This window comes from Lotus japonicus, chromosome 1 (genome assembly GCF_012489685.1).
Source record: "Lotus japonicus ecotype B-129 chromosome 1, LjGifu_v1.2".
In the NCBI taxonomy this organism is placed as follows: domain Eukaryota; kingdom Viridiplantae; phylum Streptophyta; class Magnoliopsida; order Fabales; family Fabaceae; genus Lotus; species Lotus japonicus.
In genome coordinates, this window is record NC_080041.1 from 78,726,725 (window position 1) to 78,747,421 (window position 20,697).

The window sequence follows — 20,697 nt, forward strand, 5'->3', positions numbered from 1 at the left end:
TTGGTGGAAGGTAAACTCCTCCTACCAAATTTGGTGATTTCATCTTGCTCAACATGCCTTCTAAGTCAAACTCCAACAATTCCGCTGAACTCTTGGCTTCCATTGATGATGTGAGATTATCATCTCTAATCAAACGTCAGGGTCAACTCCAGCAAATATGGATTCTCATTCTCAGTTTCATTCTAGGCTCATGGACAAGGTTTTCTCAATGGTTTCTGTCCCCCTCACCTTACCCATCCTCATCATCATTCCCATCCTCAAGCTACCTAGTTATTTTTTGCTCGATCAAACTCCTCCAGAACATCATCTGGACTTGATTTTATTTTACAGGAAGAGTGAATCTCTTAGTTGGTATAAATGGATGCACAAGTGCCTCATCAGATGAATTTATTGAAGCACTTACTATACAATTTGGTCGCTCTTCGTAACCACCAGCAAGACATTCAAGCTAAAGCAAACGTCCATAAATGCATGTGGTCTTATCTCATGAAATTATGCTTAATTGTTTCATATCTGGATTATACCCTGAAATTAATCACACATTTTGTATCTTACGTCCTTAATCAGTTTCTGAGATTATTGGATTTGCTAAATTGATTGATTGGATCCAAATTTAAAAGCTCCAATACCCTCCCTTATGTTTCACTTGCCCAACCCATAACCCTACCACATCACCAATGATGACTTGTCGTGTTCGTTCTCAACGATAGCTTGCGATAAAGGAAAATAACATTTTCACTTATGATCAAATGATGCCTTAAAACGATTTAGAAGTGTTAGGTTGTCAAAAGAAATTCGAGCTATGGTGGAGGGAACACTAAAAATCACCCGAAAAAATGGAGAAAAAACTCAATAAATAATGAACAAATAATGTGTATGAATAGTAATTTGAGGGTTTATAGTTTAATTTTTTTTCTTCATGATTTTGGGTATGAAAAAAGAAATCCATCCTTTTAATTATTATAACTTTAACCATTATTTAGGGGAAGAATCAAGTATGCAGCATAGTGGAATTTTCAGGTTGGAAATGCAAGGTTATTATGGGAGTGGGTCAAGGCCCAATAATGTCTGGATAAGACATGTCCAAAAGAAACAAATAACAAGTGGGGCGCAAGAATGTTCTATCCTTCCAATTTGTAAAGAAGTAACGGTGAAAGATTCAACATGTCATGTGGGCCATGAGTCAAGGATTGGCTGGATGATAAAAAATTCATTCTAAGGGGCACGTATTTCTCTCAGATATATTAAGGCGGTGGCAAGAACAAAAGGGTGGGACAAAAGTAAGTATAATTTTTGTTCAATTGGTGATAATAATTTGATTGGGCCTTCACCTTGTGGGCCTCCAACGCTGGAAAAGGTGGAATGGACTGTGTTTACCACTCCGGAACAGAAAAGTGGGTCACATGAGGATGTGCTTGGGGGTAATGAGAATTGTAATAATGAAATATCAGAGTTGGAAAAAAATGAGTTTGCAGACATAGAAGAGGAGATTGTGCGATCTGTATATCAGAAACGAGGGAGAAAAAGAGGTGGTGTTGCGAGATTAAATCGTGGTGGCCACCGAGGGGGAAAGACACAGACAAAGCGAGGGAGACCCAAGGGGAGTCGTAATAAGCCAAAGCTGCAAACGGTGGAGGCTGCTTGTTGCTCAGGAGACGAAATTGGGGTTGAGAGTTCTGAGTCTTGGGCGAGGAATGCTTGGAGAGTGGGCAGAGAGCTAGGCGTGGTATTCAAAGGTGATGAAGAAGCGATGATCAGAAGGCTGCAGGAACAGGTGCGTTCAAATCACCCAGAATTACAATAGCAATTTGGGCTGGTTCTAGTTTGCGTGGTGATGGGCAATCCTTGGATTACGTGGAATGTTCGAGGAATGGGCCGATCAACTAAACGGAGAGTTATTTCAAAGCATATTGCAAATGCAAGACCAGGAGTAGTTCTGATTCAAGAAACAAAATTAGGATCAGATAGAGAGAAAATGATTGATTCGTGAGCAAAAGCATTGGGGATGCAGTATTGTTTGGTCCCTGCAACGGGGTCGGCTGGTGGTCTGCTTAATCTCTGGCGTGAAAATGTTCTGGAGGTAATTCAGGTGATCACAGACCAACGTTTTATTGTGATGTTGGCAAAATTACAGAATGTAGAGGAGCTGGTACTAGTTGTAAATGTGTATGGACTGCATTCAGATGCAGAGCGGTTCACTTTGTTTGTTCAGTTGTTGACAATACTAACAGAACATAAAGGGGGGACTATCATGGGAGGTGATTTCAACGCAGTGTTGAAAGAAGAGGAGCGAAAGGGGGGTGGTGCGTTATCTTTGGGGGATGTGGCTTTTCGTCAATTTGTAGCTGATTCATGTTTGGTGGATCTGCCTCTGCATAGAGGACATTTCACTTGGTCCTCAACTAGAAATGATGGGTTGGGAAGTCGTCTTGATCGATGGTTATTGTCAGAAGACATGTTTCTCTGCTTCAACAATTTTAATCAGTTTGCTCTGGAATGGGGGATATCGGATCACAGAGCGGTTGGTTTGTCTTTCGGCTTGGATGATTATGGCCCAAAACCGTTCAATTTTTTCAATCATTGGTTGCTAGAAGATGGCTTTAACGAACTGGTGGAGGGGTGGTGGAATTCGTTGGTGGTGGAAGGGTGGGGAGGTTTTGTACTGATGAAAAAGCTCAAAGATCTGAAAAGAAAAATTAATGAGTGGCGGAAGGGACGTGGAATCTGGGGAGTTCAGCGAATAAGGGAGTTGGAAGAGAAGGTCCACTGGTTGATGGCACGAATGGAAACGGAGGGCTCTACTGAAGAACTGAGATTGGAACGAATTGCAATAATGGGGAATTTATGGAAGGAGTATAGAGCGGAGGAGGCGGCATGGATTCAGAAGTCCAGACTGAGATGGGCAAGGGAGGGTGACAGGAATACACGCTTCTTTCATAGGGTGTGTAAAGTGAGGACAGCAAAGAAGAGTATCAGTCAATTGAGGGTTGAGGATCGATTACTGGAGGAACCACAACAGGTTAAGGAAGCAATCAGGAATCATTTTAAAAGTTTTTTCTCACATGTTGCTTCAGAGCGTCCGAGTATTCAGTGCTATAGCCTGAAGAAAGTTACTGCAGGTCAGAATCGATTTTTGGAGGCAGAATTTACAACTGAAGAAGTTTTTGAGGCAATCCAGAATTTTGATGCAAATAAGGCACCGGGTCCGGATGGGTTTACAATGGCTTTTTTCAAACAGTTTTGGTCACTTATCAAGGAGGATGTTATGAGATTCTTTGGGGACTTCCATGTGAATGGGAAAATTGTCAAGGGATTAAATGCAGCGTTTATTGCTTTGATTCCAAAAGGAAATAATCAGGAGACTGTGGCGGATTATAGACCTATCAGCTTGATTGGTGGAATATACAAACTCTTGGCCAAAGTTCTAGCAAACAGATTGAGTGAGATAATGCCTTCCGTTTTGACACAGAATCAATTTGCGTTCACAAAGGGTAGACAAATTGTAGATTGTTGCTTTATTGCTAATGAAGTGGTGGACACTATGAGAAGAAATGAGGGAGGTGGGTTGCTGATGAAACTGGATTTTGCAAAGGCTTACGATAATGTGGAATGGGGTTTTTTGCTGGATATGATGAAGGAGATGGGGTTTGGGGAAAAATGGAGGATTTGGATGCACAGTTGTGTTTCGACAGCGACACTGGCAGTTTTGGTGAACGGATCGCCGACAGATTTTTTCCAAATACAGAAAGGCTTGAGGCAAGGGGACCCGCTGTCCCCGTTGTTGTTTAACCTTTGTGTAAATGGTATGTCTTGTTTGCTTAATCAGGCATTGGACGGGAGCATTCCGAGTGGAGTGGACATAGGGAAAGGCTTGAGATTGAACCATCTTCAGTTCGCCGATGATGCACTTCTGTTTTGTGAGGGTGATTTGCGACAGGTTAAACGTTTAGCTTTAACTTTGGAAGCGTTTCTATTTGTTTCCGGGTTAAAGGTGAACTTTCGAAAGTCCTCTCTAATTGGTGTAAATGTGGGCCAAGTTTTGGAGGAGCAGGCAGCAAGTATGATTGGTTTCAATAGAGAACAATTACCCTTTGTTTACTTGGGGTTGCCTCTGGGGGGGAAGTCCTAAAAAAGGAGCTTTTTGGAAGCCAGTGGTGGATCAAATGTCTGCAAGGTTGGGGAGTTGGAGCTCGAAATTTCTATCATTAAGTGGAAGAATAGTGATGCTTAAAGCTGTAGTCAGTTCTATTCCTTTGTATTATATGTCTGTCTACAGGGCTCCAAAAGGTGTGATAGGGGAGATGGAGGCAAAGATGCGTCGATTCCTATGGGGGGCTCTGTGGGAAATCGAAAGATTTCATGGGTGGCATGGGAGGATTTGTGTAAGGGAGTTCGGTATGGGGGAATGGGGTTGGGTTTTCTGGAGTGGAAAAATAAGTCTTTACTGCTTAAGTGGTTTTGGCGTTTTGGTAGGGAAAGGGATGCGTTATGGAGGAGATTGGTCTGTGCAAAATATGGCCTGATGGAGCAATATATCATGCTGAATTTGGAGGGAGTGAGTGTGAATTCAGGGTCCTGTATAACAAGGGATTTATTGGGGTTGTGGAGGGAGCAAACTATGGGAGTCAATGAATTCATTAACAGATTAGCTTGTAAAGTTGGGGATGGTATGGGTGTACGGTTTTGGGATGATGTTTGGGTTGGTGAGATTGCTCTACGAACTATGTTTCCAAGGATTTATGCTATGTCAACACAGAAGAAGTCTGCAGTGGCGGAGGTGGGGAATCGTGTGGGTGGCAGATGGGAGTGGATGTTGGAGTTCAGAAGGGGTTTCTTTCAGTGGGAATTGGAGCACTATAACATGTTACAGCAACTCATTCATTCAGTGGTGCCTGTCGGTACATCGGATAATCTATTTTGGAAAGGTGATTCAATGGGAATTTATACTGTGAAAGGTCTCTGTTGTATGTTGGAGGATAAATGGTTTTGTGAAGCTGGTTGGGTAGTGCCAAGGATGGTGAGGAAGTTGGTGCCCACAAAGGTGTGTACTTTTATGTGGCAACTACAGAAAAATAGGGTGGCTACAAAGGCAAATTTGATGAGAAGAGGGATTGTCTTGCCTGATGATGGGTGCTGCGTTTTATGCTTCGCTGAAATGGAAACAACAGAACATCTATTTCTGCATTGTAATTTGATATGGCCTAGTTGGGTTTCAATCTTGAGGAGGGAGGGGGTGTACTGGGCAATGCCTCACTCATTGGCAGATTTATTAATGGAATGGGGGGATCTCCGAAGAATATCTGATCGCGTTCTGTGGGATATGATCCCTTACGCATTTGTCTGGACAGTGTGGCTGGAGAGGAATGGAGTAGTTTTTAATAACAAGGATTTATGCATTGATACAGTTTGGGACATGCATATCGTAAGAATGTCTTGGTGGGTAAAAGCTTGGTGGAGAAAGTGTCCGTATACCGCAGCTCAATTTGCAGTAGGAATGCAGCATATTGTGTTACCCAAACCAGTAAAAATTCGAAAACAGCTACAGTGGGTGGCTCCAGCGGAATCCATTCTTAAGTTTAATGTGGATGGTTCGACTTTGGATAGTCCGGGGCAGAGTGGCATTGGGGGGGTCCTGAGAAATCATGATGGGGTGGCTGTGGGGTATTTTGCCTTGAAAGTGGGAGAAATGTGGGCTTATGAGGCAGAAGTACTTGCTATCTATCAAGCTCTTCTTTTCTGCCAACAATTTAATTTCAAGACGGTTGTCATTGAGAGTGACTCCACTTTAGCGGTAGGATGGGTGGGGAATAGTGATAGAAGACCGTGGAAGCTGTATCAGATCCTGAGCAAAATAGATTGGCTAATTTCTGAGGTCAATTGCTTGGGTGTTGTCCATGTTCTGAGATAAGCAAATGAGGTAGCAGACTTCTTGGCAAAGAGTGGTAGAGATGGGCGTGTAACTCTATGGCAGGTGCTTGAGCAATGAGAGAAAATTAGATTGCAGGTCACGTATGGATTCACTCTAAGGCACTGATATGTTGTTTGAGTATGAATTGGTGTTTTATTCTGGTTAAAAAGATAACTTTGTCTCCATCTGCTTTTTGGACCTGCAATTTGTGGTATCTACTGGATCTGGTATGGTATTGTATGGTGTGAGCAACTTTGAGTTGCAAACTTTGATGCTGGATTAGAAAGTGATTAACATGACATTTTGTTACATGGCCATTAGTTCACGATGGGTACATGAGGTACAAATATAGACAGTGATGGAGTGAATTATGGAAGGCTTTAGGGGGTTATTGAATGCAAACAGTATAGACAATATGCGTTGCTGCTATGATACAGGGAAGGTATCAGGGGGTTAGTGTTTCATATTGAAAATGTGGAGGATATTGGTCAGTCCATGTATTTGGTAGGTGTGACACAAAGGCTCCTTAGCGATTTATGTACTCTTTTTCCTCACTAGGTTTTTATCCCAATTGGGTTTTTCCTAGTAAGGTTTTAATGAGGCATAATCTCTAAGGTGTTCTTCTAAGGGGGTTTTTTGCTTTGGTATATTACAATTTCCCCATTGTCATGAGAGGGTTGTTCTCATGCTAGTTTTTTATTCAATAAAGTTTTATGTTGTCAAAAAAAAAAAAAACTTTAACCATTATTTTTTCACACTACTCTTTTATTGATTGATTAGAACTCATTTGAATTTCACTAAATTGGATGTGTGAATTTTTAATGGAAATCAACCGGAAAGTGTTACAAAAGTCTCACTTACTAGCACTCCTCAACCTTGAAATTCTATGGTTAAATATGTTTTTGGTTTCTAACTTATAATGGTCCGTAAGAAAATATCATTGAAAAAAAATCCTTGAGTTATTTTCAAAAAGAATTATCATTAGAAAAAAAATTCAATTTTTTTGTTTAGTTTAAAATATTCCTGGATTATTTTTTACTCAGTCACCACCAGCCCAGGTGGCAATCGTCACATATAATATTCACATGTAGTCCTTCAAATTTCTCTTTAATTATTTTTGGTTCTTCCTCTTCTCCTTCTCCTTCCCAACAATTAAACAGAAATTTCAGTGACTAAAATTGATGTGAAAATTACATATGTCTATATGTGATTAGAATTGTCACGTGAGTTTTTGATAGGTAAAAATTCTTTGTGACGTCTTAAGACTATTTTAATCAAAATAATTTTTTTTAAGAATTGTTTTTCAATGACTATTTTAGATTTATATGTGACAGCTGTGCCGGCCATACAATAAAGGGAATAAAGCCAGAGAACATTTCAGAAAATGACATGTTCAAGTTCAACGCGTCCAAACTTCTTTTATGACACGATTCTCTTTTGGTAAGCTCTAGGAAATGTTCTTTCAAAACAAAAACAAAAACAGATAAGCTCTATGCTTAACTTTGAGAAAGTATGAAGTATTTATTTATCTTTAAAAATAAAACATTTACAGTAAAATAAATTATCTCCAGATGAAAAATTCAACTAATTTGGAGGGCATGCCTCATATTTGGCCACTCTCATACATCATTTTGGTAAAGAAAATTTCTTGGGTAATTTGAGACTAATATACTATAAAATGTAGCACCAAGTTACCTAATTATGTATATAAACAAATGTGATAGAGTACTGATAATTTCAAATATACATCCCAACTAATATTGCTTACACGCATTTGAAAAGATAATTATTGTTTCAGAATAATAATTCAAATAATTAGGTTGAGTTGAAGAGAAGAAGATTTAGAAATCAACTCTGAAAAACTGTAGTTTATCTTTCAAATATAAAAAAGTTACTAGCATATTTTACAAGTTTACCGCGTGAACAGCAAATAAGAGATGTCATATTTTTTTTTTCCTTCGGAAACTTAGAGATATCATATATATATATATATATATATATATATATATATATATATTTGTTCAAATCAAATCCCATTTTTCTTTAAAAAAACATCCTTATCTTTCATAATTGACACATGACTTAGTGATGGTTGAGCACTATTTCCAATTTCCAAAATTGACAGATGGTATAGGGAATAGGGAATTCCAGCAACACAAGCAGAGTTAAATAAATAGTCCACAAAAACATCCCTCAATGGCTCAATCCTATTTGTTTCTTTATAAAGAAAAGAACATTTATTCTTATATATCAATCTATTTATAAGTTTGTGATGCATTAATGCTGCTCGTCTATATCTTTCAAATGTAATAAATTATTTCACTGTCAAAGTTTTGTATTCTCTACTATATTTTAATTTTAATACTTTTTTTACATTGTCAACTAATTAAAATTTAAAAATATGTTATATTAACAATCAATTAAATTAAATTTCTTGTAAAAAAAATTAAATAATAAAACAAATTTTATCACGTCTTTGAAATCCTATTGGTTGCATATACCTCTTTCTCTAGTAAGAAAAATAATATTATTAATTGTATTTTTTTAAAGTTATCTTATTCATGCTCCTCAATAGCAAAGAGTTTGAGAAACTCAAAGGAGAGGAAACAAAGAATCATTGACAACCAAGTACAATACATACTACCTTTCCCAGTCAAGACGCACACGGAATGCATCTTTGAAAATCTTGCTACAAGAGCTTCAAGAATCACAACATCTTCTTAATTCATTCCACACTTTACAATTACAAGACATAATTCAGAAAACTAATCACATATATGATTTATGTATTGATACACGTGTGTACCTCTGGTCCTCTGCTTATACACCAGTGAGACATGAAAATAATCTCTGACTCCTGAACCTCACAAGCTGCTTTGGAGAGGTAGAACCAGCAGCATCATTTCTAATCTGATGAGAGGAATGAAAACCATTATCATAGAAATCTCCAACAGATTTATGTCGGCGGTGAGCATTAATTTTATCTTCATGTGTCTGAATCTGGTGGACATGTTCCCTAGTTTGAGGGTAGATCTCGGACATGCTGATGTTGTAGCTCAAAGCAGCTTCTGATGATGAAAGACATTCATATTGACTTCGTGTTCTGTTTTTCTTGATTGCTCTGTATACCAGAGGCAAAAGACCCTCCATGCTCATTCTTCAAGTCTATGATCAAAAGATGATGAAATCAAAGGAATTGAATCAAATTGTGGAGAAAGATGTGTGCAGAGGAAACTGCAAAATGGAAGGTTTTAGAATAGAAACAATCAAGTTGCTGGATTAGGTGGGTTTCCTCATTTTTATTTATTGATTTTTCCAGTACAGGCACAAACCTTGACTTGGCAACATAGTGATTGACTTTGGCAAGCAAGACAAGTGTGGCCATCCAAATCCAAAGAGTAGTTGGAGATGGCTGTGATTGAATGAATTGAAAAATTAATAATTAATTGTAAAGTCTAGTTTCATCTGATTAGGTCATTAGGCATGATTATATTGAAATTATACATCCTTAAAAAAACATGTTTAATTGATATAATTGACATTTATTTAATCATTAAATGATAAAATGATATAAGTATAGTTTCTCAATACCGCCTTTTATGTGTATTCAATTTAATATTGTTTTTATGATATATTAAAGAATTAAATCCAACATTTTAAATGTAAAATTAAATTCAAATTGTCCATACAAAAATAAGATATACGAAGAAATTCGCTATCCTTATAAGTTGAAGGTATATATCTCCTTGTGTCCACTCAAATTTCATTAGGTGGATAACCCTAGCTCATATCTAAGAGTGAGCATATGTTGGTCCGAGTGAGCTTCGGTTGGTTTTCTCAGCATGTTACTCGTGTCCAATCCGATTCTCTACACATGTTTTTCCTTTATTCTTTCAGTTTTGTTTTACAAAAATTAGAAAATGTGAGAATTATTGTTTAATTTTTATCCAAAAGGTTATAAAATTAAGCATTTCAAATGCGAAAAATAATATATTCAATTTTGATTTTGCACTCCAAATGGAAGTGAGAAGTTCAAAGTAAGATAAAGCCGCCACGATCTGGACCTCCAACGCAGCAGATCGTACAACAAATACAAAACCATGTGGGCTGTAAATGTTGATGCATGATATCAACGTAACTGAATAATATCTATTTGAGTTCCTCTTATCGAATTTTCGACGAGTAAAACGGGCCCATAATTATATTTTGTGAAAAGTAAAAAGTTATACGCTTTCATTTACAATAACTCAATCTCGACCTTCCAAAATCTTTTAATCAAATGGCCGAGGTTAATTCCTAATTATAACTCACGTGACCGCACTTGAAACGCTAACACCCTACCTCTGTTATGCGAGAAAGCTCATGAATAATGTTGTTTTTACACTCTTTTTTAGTGTGGAAATAGGTGGAAGAAGGAGAGATATAAGAATAAAAGAAAAAGTAAGAGAGGGAATATGAAATATTATAAATGATAAAATGAGAGAAATAGAAATAAAAATGGGAAGAAATTGGGTGCATGAAAAATGAGGTGTAAACGTATCATTGGTGAAAGCTCAAAGCTATACAACATTCACTTTTTATTCACCAGAGAATGCTTAGCAGGAAATCACCCAACTATAAATCGCAACACAACAGGAGAAGAAGTCACCCGTGAGGTATTTTACCCTGTTGGTGTCATTCGTGGTTGCGACATCAATGGAGATGCGTAGTTATCATCAGCGCTGGTGGATAGTGTGTGACAGGGAAGCGGAACAAGGGTTTCGTGAAAATGTGGAAATGTAGAGGAAAGGGGATTTTTAAGAGGCTAGCTTTTAATCTCATCCATTAATTTTGATCTAAGAGTTGAAAATCACTTCTCTCATTCTCACGTAAAAAACTCTCTTCTCACTAGATATCCTTCACCTTACCTTATAATAATATTTTACAAATGAGTCATGACATTGACAGGAACCTCTAACAGAGGAAGAAGCCGTGGATGCAATTGCTGAAAGCAGCCATGTTAATCAACTTGGTCGTGGATGTTCACTTTAGTATTCGACATCCAGGGAGCTGCATTAGTGGCGAAGTTGAGGGATGAATGATGAAGCTCTTGGGGATGTATAGAGATGTAAATTTTGGAACACAATGTTTGACAAAGTATATATTTGGAAACCCAATTAGTTTTCATATTTAGAGAAAAAATTGTAATGAAATAATTCATAATGAATAGTTTTTATGAATAATTTACTTTATAGAAGTGATTCAAAGAGAACTAAAATTATATTCAATCTCGATTTAAGGTGAAGATTGTCAATCGGTTGACGAAAATTTCAACCATGAATTTGGTCGACTATGATGGGCGAATCATAACAATCCTTACATTTAGGGTGGTCATTCACATTGTTATCAACATCTTGCTATTGAACACCTCAAGGTGTGATTTTGGGTCAAAGTCGTCGTTGTACGAATCTAAGACATGAGTTTTAAAGTTATCAGGTACCTTCATGATAGTGTTAGAATGAGAGTGAATAATTTGACTCACGGACCTACATGAATTTAACCAATTAAATAAATAATTTTAGAAAGAGAGTGTCAAATAGAGTGTTGCTAGTCCTCCTTGAAGCATGAATTATTCTAATGGTAACATAATGATCGATAGTGTGCAAGACTCTTAGAGGGTAGCCTTGATGTGGATAATCGAATTAGGATGTGTTTAAAAAAATAATTTAGTTAAGCGCTTATAGACATAAGTGTTTGTCGCATAAACACTTATTGATAAGCTATATTAGAAAAAGTTTAAAATAAAATTGAAAATTGTTCACAAATAAGCATAAGTACTACTCGTTTATATAAGCTATTCTGAACAACTTTCAAAAATAAGTTCAAAACATACATAATTTTATAAACATACATTAGTGCATTTTTAAGTGCACCGCTAATACTCAGCGTATGTTGGATGTATATTTTCGTCCCAAAATCTATAACCTCATTTTTTAATATTTTTGAAGGAAGGGAGTGGAGTGCAATGCGAGTGAATCATTAAGGTAATTAATGAGTAGCAGCTGGCAACCCTACCACGATAAACATGTATTGCATGATGAAACGCACAAGATTAGTGGCCTGCAATTGACTTAAGACAAGTTTTAATTTGTTCTTTTCAAAAAAAAGTTTTAATTTGTTCTTCCTACTGTTTGGTTCCCTTCTCAATATTTCAGAGCTGAGGAGTGATAGCGCCAACTCAATATTTTAAGAAGTAATACACTCCAAACTCCAAAGAGTTTCAACGTGCATTCATTGGCATTGGCATTGAGATTTGTATGTTAGTTCCTTATATTTACAATACAGCCCCTAGTGGCAGCAGATACAAAGAAGTAACATCTACGTTCTACCACCGCATTTATGCTCCACTCACCATAATGATGATGATGATGATCACAGTGCATGTACGTACGCTAGTGACTGAAATTTAATTACATATTTGATATTTCTATTCTTCTCTACCCAGAAATTGACAATGAAAAAACTTGGTGTTGTTAACGACAAGTGCTCAGGATAATCATGCCAATGCTTAGTGATTACAGAGATGACGGGAGATCCAATTAATGGGAACGCACGCAACTTGAGAATTATAAGGATAGTCATATTTTTTATTAATTGTGAGAACTTTATAATTATCTAATTTAACTCAAGAAAAGAATTTCAATCTTACTTAATTTTATTAATAAAGGAAAAAAAATGTTATTTAGAAATTCGGGCCAATAAGTTATAAAGCTTGCGCCTACGTATTTTCTATGTGCAATAGGTCTTCAAGGCCACGTAGTTCATAGAATATTTATAAGTTGGTTTGTGTTTTTTAATTTTAAAAGTCATCTTAATTTTTATATCTATATATTTTAATTTTTTTGGAAAAAGTTTATTTTAAAATTGGTGGGTATTTTATATTTTATTTAATTGTACTATAGTTAATTATTTATTTGTGATTGGGAAGATTTAAAATTAAGAAAAAAAAACATTTTTACATTTTTTTTGTTGGCACAGATACTTCACGCCACAATTTCTATGGAAGGCACGCACGGAAAACGAGATGGAGGTCGTACGACGGTGGGCGGCGGATCTAAGAACAAGGAAGAAAGGTGATGACACAAGGTTTGGAGGCTAGGGTTTAAAACCTAAACCCAATACCATGTAAGATGTGATAACTCTCACCAGCTGAACCTCACAAGCTGTTTTGGAGAGGTAGAACCAGCATCATCATTTCTAATATGATGAGAGGAATGAAAACCATTATCATAGAAATCTCCAACAGATTTATGTCGGCGGTGAGAATTAATTTTATCTTCATGTGTCTGAATCTGGTGGACATGTTCCCTAGTTTGAGGGTAGATCTCGGACATGCTTGTTCGAGAAGAGAAAGCTAAGACGTAAACTAAGCACACAAGAGAATGAGAAAAAACGAGAGAGAGTACGCTGAGAAATTTTCTATTATTCAATCTTATGTTGATTACACAATAGAGTTGTTTATATACAATGTGCACTTACTAAACAGCCCTCTAACAACCAATTAACAAACTAACTGACTAACTAACTCATGAATTATCTCCTAACACTCCTCCTTAATTCAGAAGCAATACAGCAGAAACAAAACTCAGCAAAATCAACACTAAACACTTCTACTGACATCTAACATTCAACATGTCTCTTAACTTCTGAAACCTTTCAATCTCCAAAGCTTTAGTCATAATGTCAGCAATCATCAAATCTGTTCCACAGTGCTTCAACTTAATTTTTCCCTTGCTCACTTGTCCTCTGATAAAGTGAAACTTAGTCTCAATGTGTTTACTGCGACCATGTGAAACTGGATTTTTAGCCAGATCAATAGCTGATTTATTATCAACTTGTAGCTCTACAGTTTCTTCAATAGCTACCTTCAAGTCTTTGAGCAAGGTAGATAACCACACTGCTTGACATGCTGCAGAACATGTAGCTATGTACTCAGCTTCGCATGTAGAAATGGCCACAACAGATTCCTTCTTAGAACACCAGGACACAGGAGCTCCAGAGATCATAAACACATATCCCATGGTGCTCCTCCTATCAAGCAAATCTCCACACCAGTCTGAGTCTGAGTAAGCTACAAGTTGTAGCCCAACACCTTCTCTTGTCTAATGAGGAAAGAAAACTCAATAACTTTGTGTTCCTTTCAGATATCTCAAGACCCTCTTGGCTGCCATCATGTGTGATTGTCTTGGGTTGCTCATGAATCTACTCACTAAACCAACAACATAAGATATCTCTGGCCTAGTATGACATATGAACCTCAAACTCCCTACAATATGCCTGAAAACAGTATCATCAACAACAGGTTCACCTTCACCTTTATCAAGCTTCAAATTCATCTCAGCTGGAGTCTTAGCACTGTTGCAATTCAGCATATCAAATCTCTTCAATACTTCAGAAGTGTACTTCCTCTAGTGCATTAAAATGCCCTTCTCAGTGTTAAAAAACTCTATTCCCAAAAAATAGGTTAGAGTTCCCAGATCAGACATTTCAAATTCCTTTATTAAGGATGTCTTGAACTCTTCAATCTTTCATAAGCTAGTTCCAGTTATCAAGAGATCATCAATATACAGGCAAATAATCAAAACATCAACCTGATCCACAAACTTCAAATAGACACCATGTTCACTAGTACATTTCATAAATCCTGATTGTGAAAGAAAAATGACTATTCTTTTGTTCCAAGCCCTAGGAGCTTGCTTCAGTCCATATAAAGCCTTTCTCAGTTTCAGAACCTTACTTTACTTTCCTTGACAGATGAAGCCTTGAGGTTGTAGGATATAGACTTCTTCCTCTAATGGACCATTTTGGAAGGCTGACTTGACATCCAACTGCCATAAAGTCCAGTTCCATCAAGAAGCAAGAGCTACAATCAACCATACAGTTTCCATCCGAGCCATTGGTGCAAACATCTCAGAGTAATCAAGCCCTTTCTTCTGCATAAAACCTTTTGCAACTAGCCTAGCTTTGTGCTTAGCAATGATACCATCAGGCTTGAGTTTTGTCTTGAACACTCTCTTCACAACAATAGGAACCTTTCCTGGAGGCAAATCAACCAGATCCCAGGTTCTGTTTTTCTCTATAGACCTGATCTCTTCCTCCATTGCCTCCCTCCAAGTGGTGCTAGTGTTTGCTTCTTCAAAAGTGACTAGTTCAGCATCGACCATTAATGCCATGTGTTGCATCAAGTCTCCTTCCTCAGAGACCACATTATCAGGAAAAATATGATAATATCTAAGCCTAGTTAGTGGATTCCTCACTCTGGAAAATCTGGTTCTCTCAGTTGCAGGTTGAGGCACAACTTGAAGTTTCTCAATTTCAGTTTTATCTTCTTCTTCCCAGTTAAAAGGCAGTTGTGTTGAGTTGACTGTATTATCAATTTCCTTCCAAACCCCAGCTTCATCAAAATACACATCTCTACTGTAAAGGACCTTCTTTGTCTCAAGATTAAAAAGCTTATAGGAACCAGTAGGATTATAGCCAATGAGTATCATTGGCTCACTTTTGTCATCAAGTTTCTGCCTCTTATGATCAGGAATATGTCTATAGCATAAGGCTCCAAAAATTATGAGATGACCAATTGAAGGTTTGATCCCATTCCATACTCCTCAGGAACCTTACAATAGAGTCTTTCTGTAGGGCATCTGTTCAAAATGTATGCAGCAATAGCAGCTACTTGACCCCATAGATATTGTGGCAAGTTCTTTCCTCTAAGCATGCTCCTGACCATGTTGAAGATGGTCATGTTCCTCCTTTCAGCTATCCCATTGTGTTGAGGGGTGTAAGGTGTTGTTACTTCATGAGAAATCCCTTGTGCCTTGCAGAATTCATCAAACTATCTAGAGGTAAACTCACCTCCTCCATCAGTTCTGAGAACCTTGATGAATTTCCCATACTGTTTTTCTACCAAGCTCTTAAAGGTTTTGAACATGGAAAATGTATCACTCTTGACCTTGATCAAATAAAGCCAAATCTTTCTAGAAAATTCATCTACAAATGAAACAAAATATCTATTTCCACCCACTGTTGGCACCTCAATTGAACCACAAACATCAGAATACACTACATTGAGTAGATCCTTGGCTCTTAGGGGAGTATAAATGCTGAATGAACTCCTAGGTTGTTTACTAATCAAGCATTTGTCACAAACCTTATTTGGCATTTGAATATGAGGAAATCCATGAACCATTTCTCTAGATCTCAACAATCTAATATCTCTAAAGTTCAAATGCCCTAATCTTAAGTGTCATAGCCAAGCATCATCAGCAAATAGACATTGAGATTCACAGGTTTCTAGGCATACCTTGTAGGTTCTGTTCTTGGCCCCTGGGATCTTTAGAACCATCTCTTGTGACTCATCAAAGACCTCCATGAAAACCTTCCGAATCTTCACAGAGAAGCCTTTCTCAATCAATTGTCCCACGCTAATCAAATTGTTCTTCATTCCTGGAACATAGAGTACATTTGTGATCACTTCTTGTTTCCCATCTTTCCTTCTCACCATAACATTTCAAGACCCTTCTGCAGCAATGACTCTGTGGTCAGCAAATCGAATGGTACATTTCCTTGTTGCATCATAGTTAACCAGCCATTCTTGATGCCCAGTCATGTGGTTTGAACATCAAGAGTCAAAGTACTAGATTCCATCACTGCTGCAATCTTGATTCGAAATCATCATCAGGGTCAAAGGATCATCCTCAAAACTCATCATTGGAGTCAAAGGATCATCTTCAGTAATCATCATCAGGGTTAAAGGATAATTCTCAACATCCTTCTCAACCTCCTTTTTGGCCATATGAGCCTCATCATTGTTCTTGCCTTGAGAGTTGCTTGGTGAGGCACTGCACTCAGATGAAAAATGCCCAATTTTGTTGCCTTTAAAGCAACGAATCTTCTTACGATCAATCTTTCGTTTGCCTCCTCTCCAATTTGAAGACCCTTCTCTTCGAGAGGAGTGTGTTAAATATCCATTTCCGATTTTACCCTTATTTATTTAGAAAGTACTCAACTTTTCCATGTACAAAAAACATTTAATCTCCCCACTTTCCCATGTATAAGTGGTTATTTACTTGGAGAAGAGAGAAGAAGGTGTTGGGCCTATACTTAATTAAGTGGTGTCATTAATGATTAAAGTTTGTGTAGATAAGGGTGGTTTTGGAAACAAAATTATGTTTCAGCTTTGTTAATTGAAAAACACATGTTTCTATGTTATTTCTTGGTATGTGAGATGTTTGGTTTTTTGCTTATATTGTGGACCGGAGGGAGTATATTTCTGGATTTAGGCTTAAGTCATGGTGAGTACTAGTGACACATACGATTTACTGGCATCATTCGTGGTTGCGACATCAATGGAGGTGCGTACCTATCATCGACATTGGTGGAGAATTTGTGCGTCAAAAACAGGGAATGGGAACCACAGTTTTGTGAAAACATGGGAATATAGAGGAAAGGGGATCTTTAAAGAGGATTTTAATCTTATCCATTGATTTTGATCCAAAGGTTGAAAATCCCTCCTCTCACTCTCACACAAAAAACTGTCTTCTCACTAGATATGTTTCGTATATATACACACACACACACACACACACACACATATATAGGGGATGTATCTTATGAGAAAGGTGATCTTATATGAGAAAATGAGAATAAATCACGACTGTTAGATCTAATCATGAATGGTTCAGATTAAATCAAATTAATGGTCATGTGATCATTTAAAAAAGTCATGTGACTTCATGTGATCATTTAAAAAAGTCATGTGACTTTTTAAGTCACATGACTTCATGTTTTAATCCAGACCATTCATGATTAGATCTAACGGTCGTGATTTATTCTCATTTTCTCATGTAAGATCACATTTCTCATAAGATACATCCTCCACACACACACACATATATATATATATATATATATATATATATATATATAAAATTAATGCACCTTCACCTTATAACAATTTTTCAAATGAGTCATGACAGGAACCTCTGATAGAGGAAGAAGCTGTGGATGCAATTGCTGAAAGCAGCCATGTGAATCAACTTGGTCGTGGATGCTCACTTTAGTATTCGAAATCCAAAGAGCTACATTAGTGGCGAAGTTGAGGGATGGATGATAAAGCATTAGGGGAAAAGGGTGAAAAAGATTTCAATGGAGCGAGAACTTGATTGTATGGTTTCTCAGAAATAAATGAATCAATTTCAAATTTATACTAGGGGGATTATTGATTTACCATTTGATATTATATCTGGTTTTGAGGTTCTTGTGTTGAAGAACTATTATTTTAAAACTTTACCCTCGAGCAATACTCTATAATTTCTAAAAACCCTAACCCTTAGTGACGTGAGTTTGTCACTAAATGGTTTTCAAAATATTATTTTTCATTGTTCATCTCATGAAATCCTAACCCAAGAAAAGTGTCATGTTGAGAATGTTATGATCCAAAGTCCAAGCCTCAAATTTTTTAAATTTTGTGACATGTTACTATCAAAGATTATGGTCTCTGTAATTAACATCTTAGTTTTTTGCAATCTAAGAAAGTGGTTTTTAAGACTCCAAAACTTCAGGTTCTCTATTTTTACTATGATATTGAGAAGGAAAGGCTTCATTTTTCTCCAATTTGAGACCAACTTTTGACTACTAAGGAGAACCTATAAGTTTTTAGAGGCAACCTAGTGTTTGTTTTACTCTTTATTTGGTCAACATGACATTAATAAAAATGTGTTGTAGGCATAGAGTTACGTTAGTATTGACAGGGTCCAAAATTTTAAATTATAGTTGCCTCAAGATTAATCTAATCCAATTATACCCTATATGAGTTATCTCTAATTAGTTGAAATGTAGTAGATGCAATTCCTAGTTTCTAACCTTAAGTTACACTAGTTTTTCTCAAATAGCGTTATTTACTTCTAATTTATGTAAATGAGTTATGTTTTTACATAAGAAAATTAGAAATAATGCAAGTTATATAAGAAAACAATGACGTCGTATGTATATAGAGATGTAAATTTTGAAACACAGTGTTTCACATGTTAACAAATATTTGGACGAGAACTTTGTACCATGTTCGATAAAGTATATATTTGGAAACCCAATAGGTTTTCATATTTGGAGAAAAATTTATAATGATATAATTTATGATGAGTAGTTTTTATGAAATAATTTACTTTATAGAAGTGGTTCAAAGAGAATTAAAAATATATTCAATCTCGATTGACGAAAATCTCGACCATGCATTTGGTCGACTATGATAGACAAATCATAAGAATCCACTTACATTTAGGGTGGTAGGTCACACTATTGTCAACATCTTGTATTGAACACTTCAAGGTGTGGTTTTGGTCAAAAGTCGTCGTTGTACGAATCTAAGACATGATTTTTACAGTTACCAGGTACCTCCATGATAGTGTTAGAACAAACTTGTACGATATATAAATATATAAGTCATAAGAAAAACTAACAGTTATAAGTAAACACAAATTTTCTCTCTCAAATCTCGGTAGTATACATTATATGTGTACTAGGCCTAAGACAATTGACGGGCCTAAGGTCATTGCCTCAATTGTCTAAGGCCATACACGACCCTGATATGAACGACAAAAGTATGCACTTCAAAAGTAAGAAAGTTAATCATCATCAGTGTGTGTGTTTAGTACGTAATTAACATTATTTTTATATTAGTAAGTAAAAGGATTTACACATAGGCTTGATTGCATTTTAGTCCCGGATTTAATACAATTGTGAAAAATTCGTTCCCTTTGTTTAAAACAAGCGTTTTTGGATGGTCCTTGGACTGGGCGAGACCCTAAGGTCCCTCGCCCAGGTGCGCCAGCCGGGGGCGACGTGCGAGCCGGGGAGTTGGGCCTTCTCCCGGGAGGCCCAACTGGCCCATTAGGAGAAGTTAGGGGCGCCAAGCCCAACTCCCGAATCTATAAATAGGGAGCGGTTACCAATTGTAAAGGACTCTTAGTTCATTTGAGAAATAAAAGACTTGAAATTCAGTTATTTTCTCTCTCTAAGCGGTTACGCTCTCATTCTCTCTAGATTCTCACATCATGATCCTCTGACTATGGGTACCGTACCTCATCTCTATGTTCTTGGATAGAACATTTGGCGCCGTCTATGGGGATTGGTAGATTTCGATTCCCGGATCACGTGGATTGTGATTTGATTGAGAGAAGTTCGATTTTCAGTGCAATTCTCTTCGGTTTTCTGGAATTTTGGTTGAATTCCTAGTTCCCTGGTGAAGCCTAATGGAGGCACATTGTCGACGAAGTAGGGGAAGGCTGAGATACGCGTGCGGTTCGTCATTGCGTCATGCATGCGGAAGGCGGCGCGATGAATCGGGAGATGGACTGCTGACATTCGAGACGCCGGACGCTAGCAGAGATTTGAGATGGTTAATCTACGACGTTAATAACCGCCTAGAGCAGCCGGATAGGGAAGAATGATGTGCTTACCACCGAACAACAGGCCACGTTACAGAGGAATGTCACGATTTGCAGCGCGCGGTGGAGCGGTTGATAGCGATACGGGAACCAATCAGACCTCAGAGGGATCGGGCCTTAACAACTAGGGAGGTGAGCACGATTGCAGGAGGATTTGGTGGAGGTGGAGTCACTAGTGCAGCAAGGAAGCGATACGCCAGGGCGGTGAACGCGGTCATAGAGACTCCTTTTGGTTTTTCACACCCAGACATTAGATTCTCGTCCACAGACTTCTGCGGAATAAAGCCACACCTGGACGATCCGATTGTG

The 20,697-nt window shown here is 37.4% G+C and overlaps 1 protein-coding gene across 1 annotated transcript; it reads right to left on the bottom strand.

Annotated features, from left to right (window-relative positions):
* Positions 1-8,728: 8,728 nt before the first annotated feature.
* Positions 8,729-9,058, bottom strand: LOC130747384 (uncharacterized). Its single transcript, XM_057600324.1, has one exon. The coding sequence runs from the start codon at positions 9,056-9,058 to the stop codon at positions 8,729-8,731; it is 330 nt and encodes a 109-aa protein (XP_057456307.1).
* Between the last annotated feature and the right edge of the window lie 11,639 nt (positions 9,059-20,697).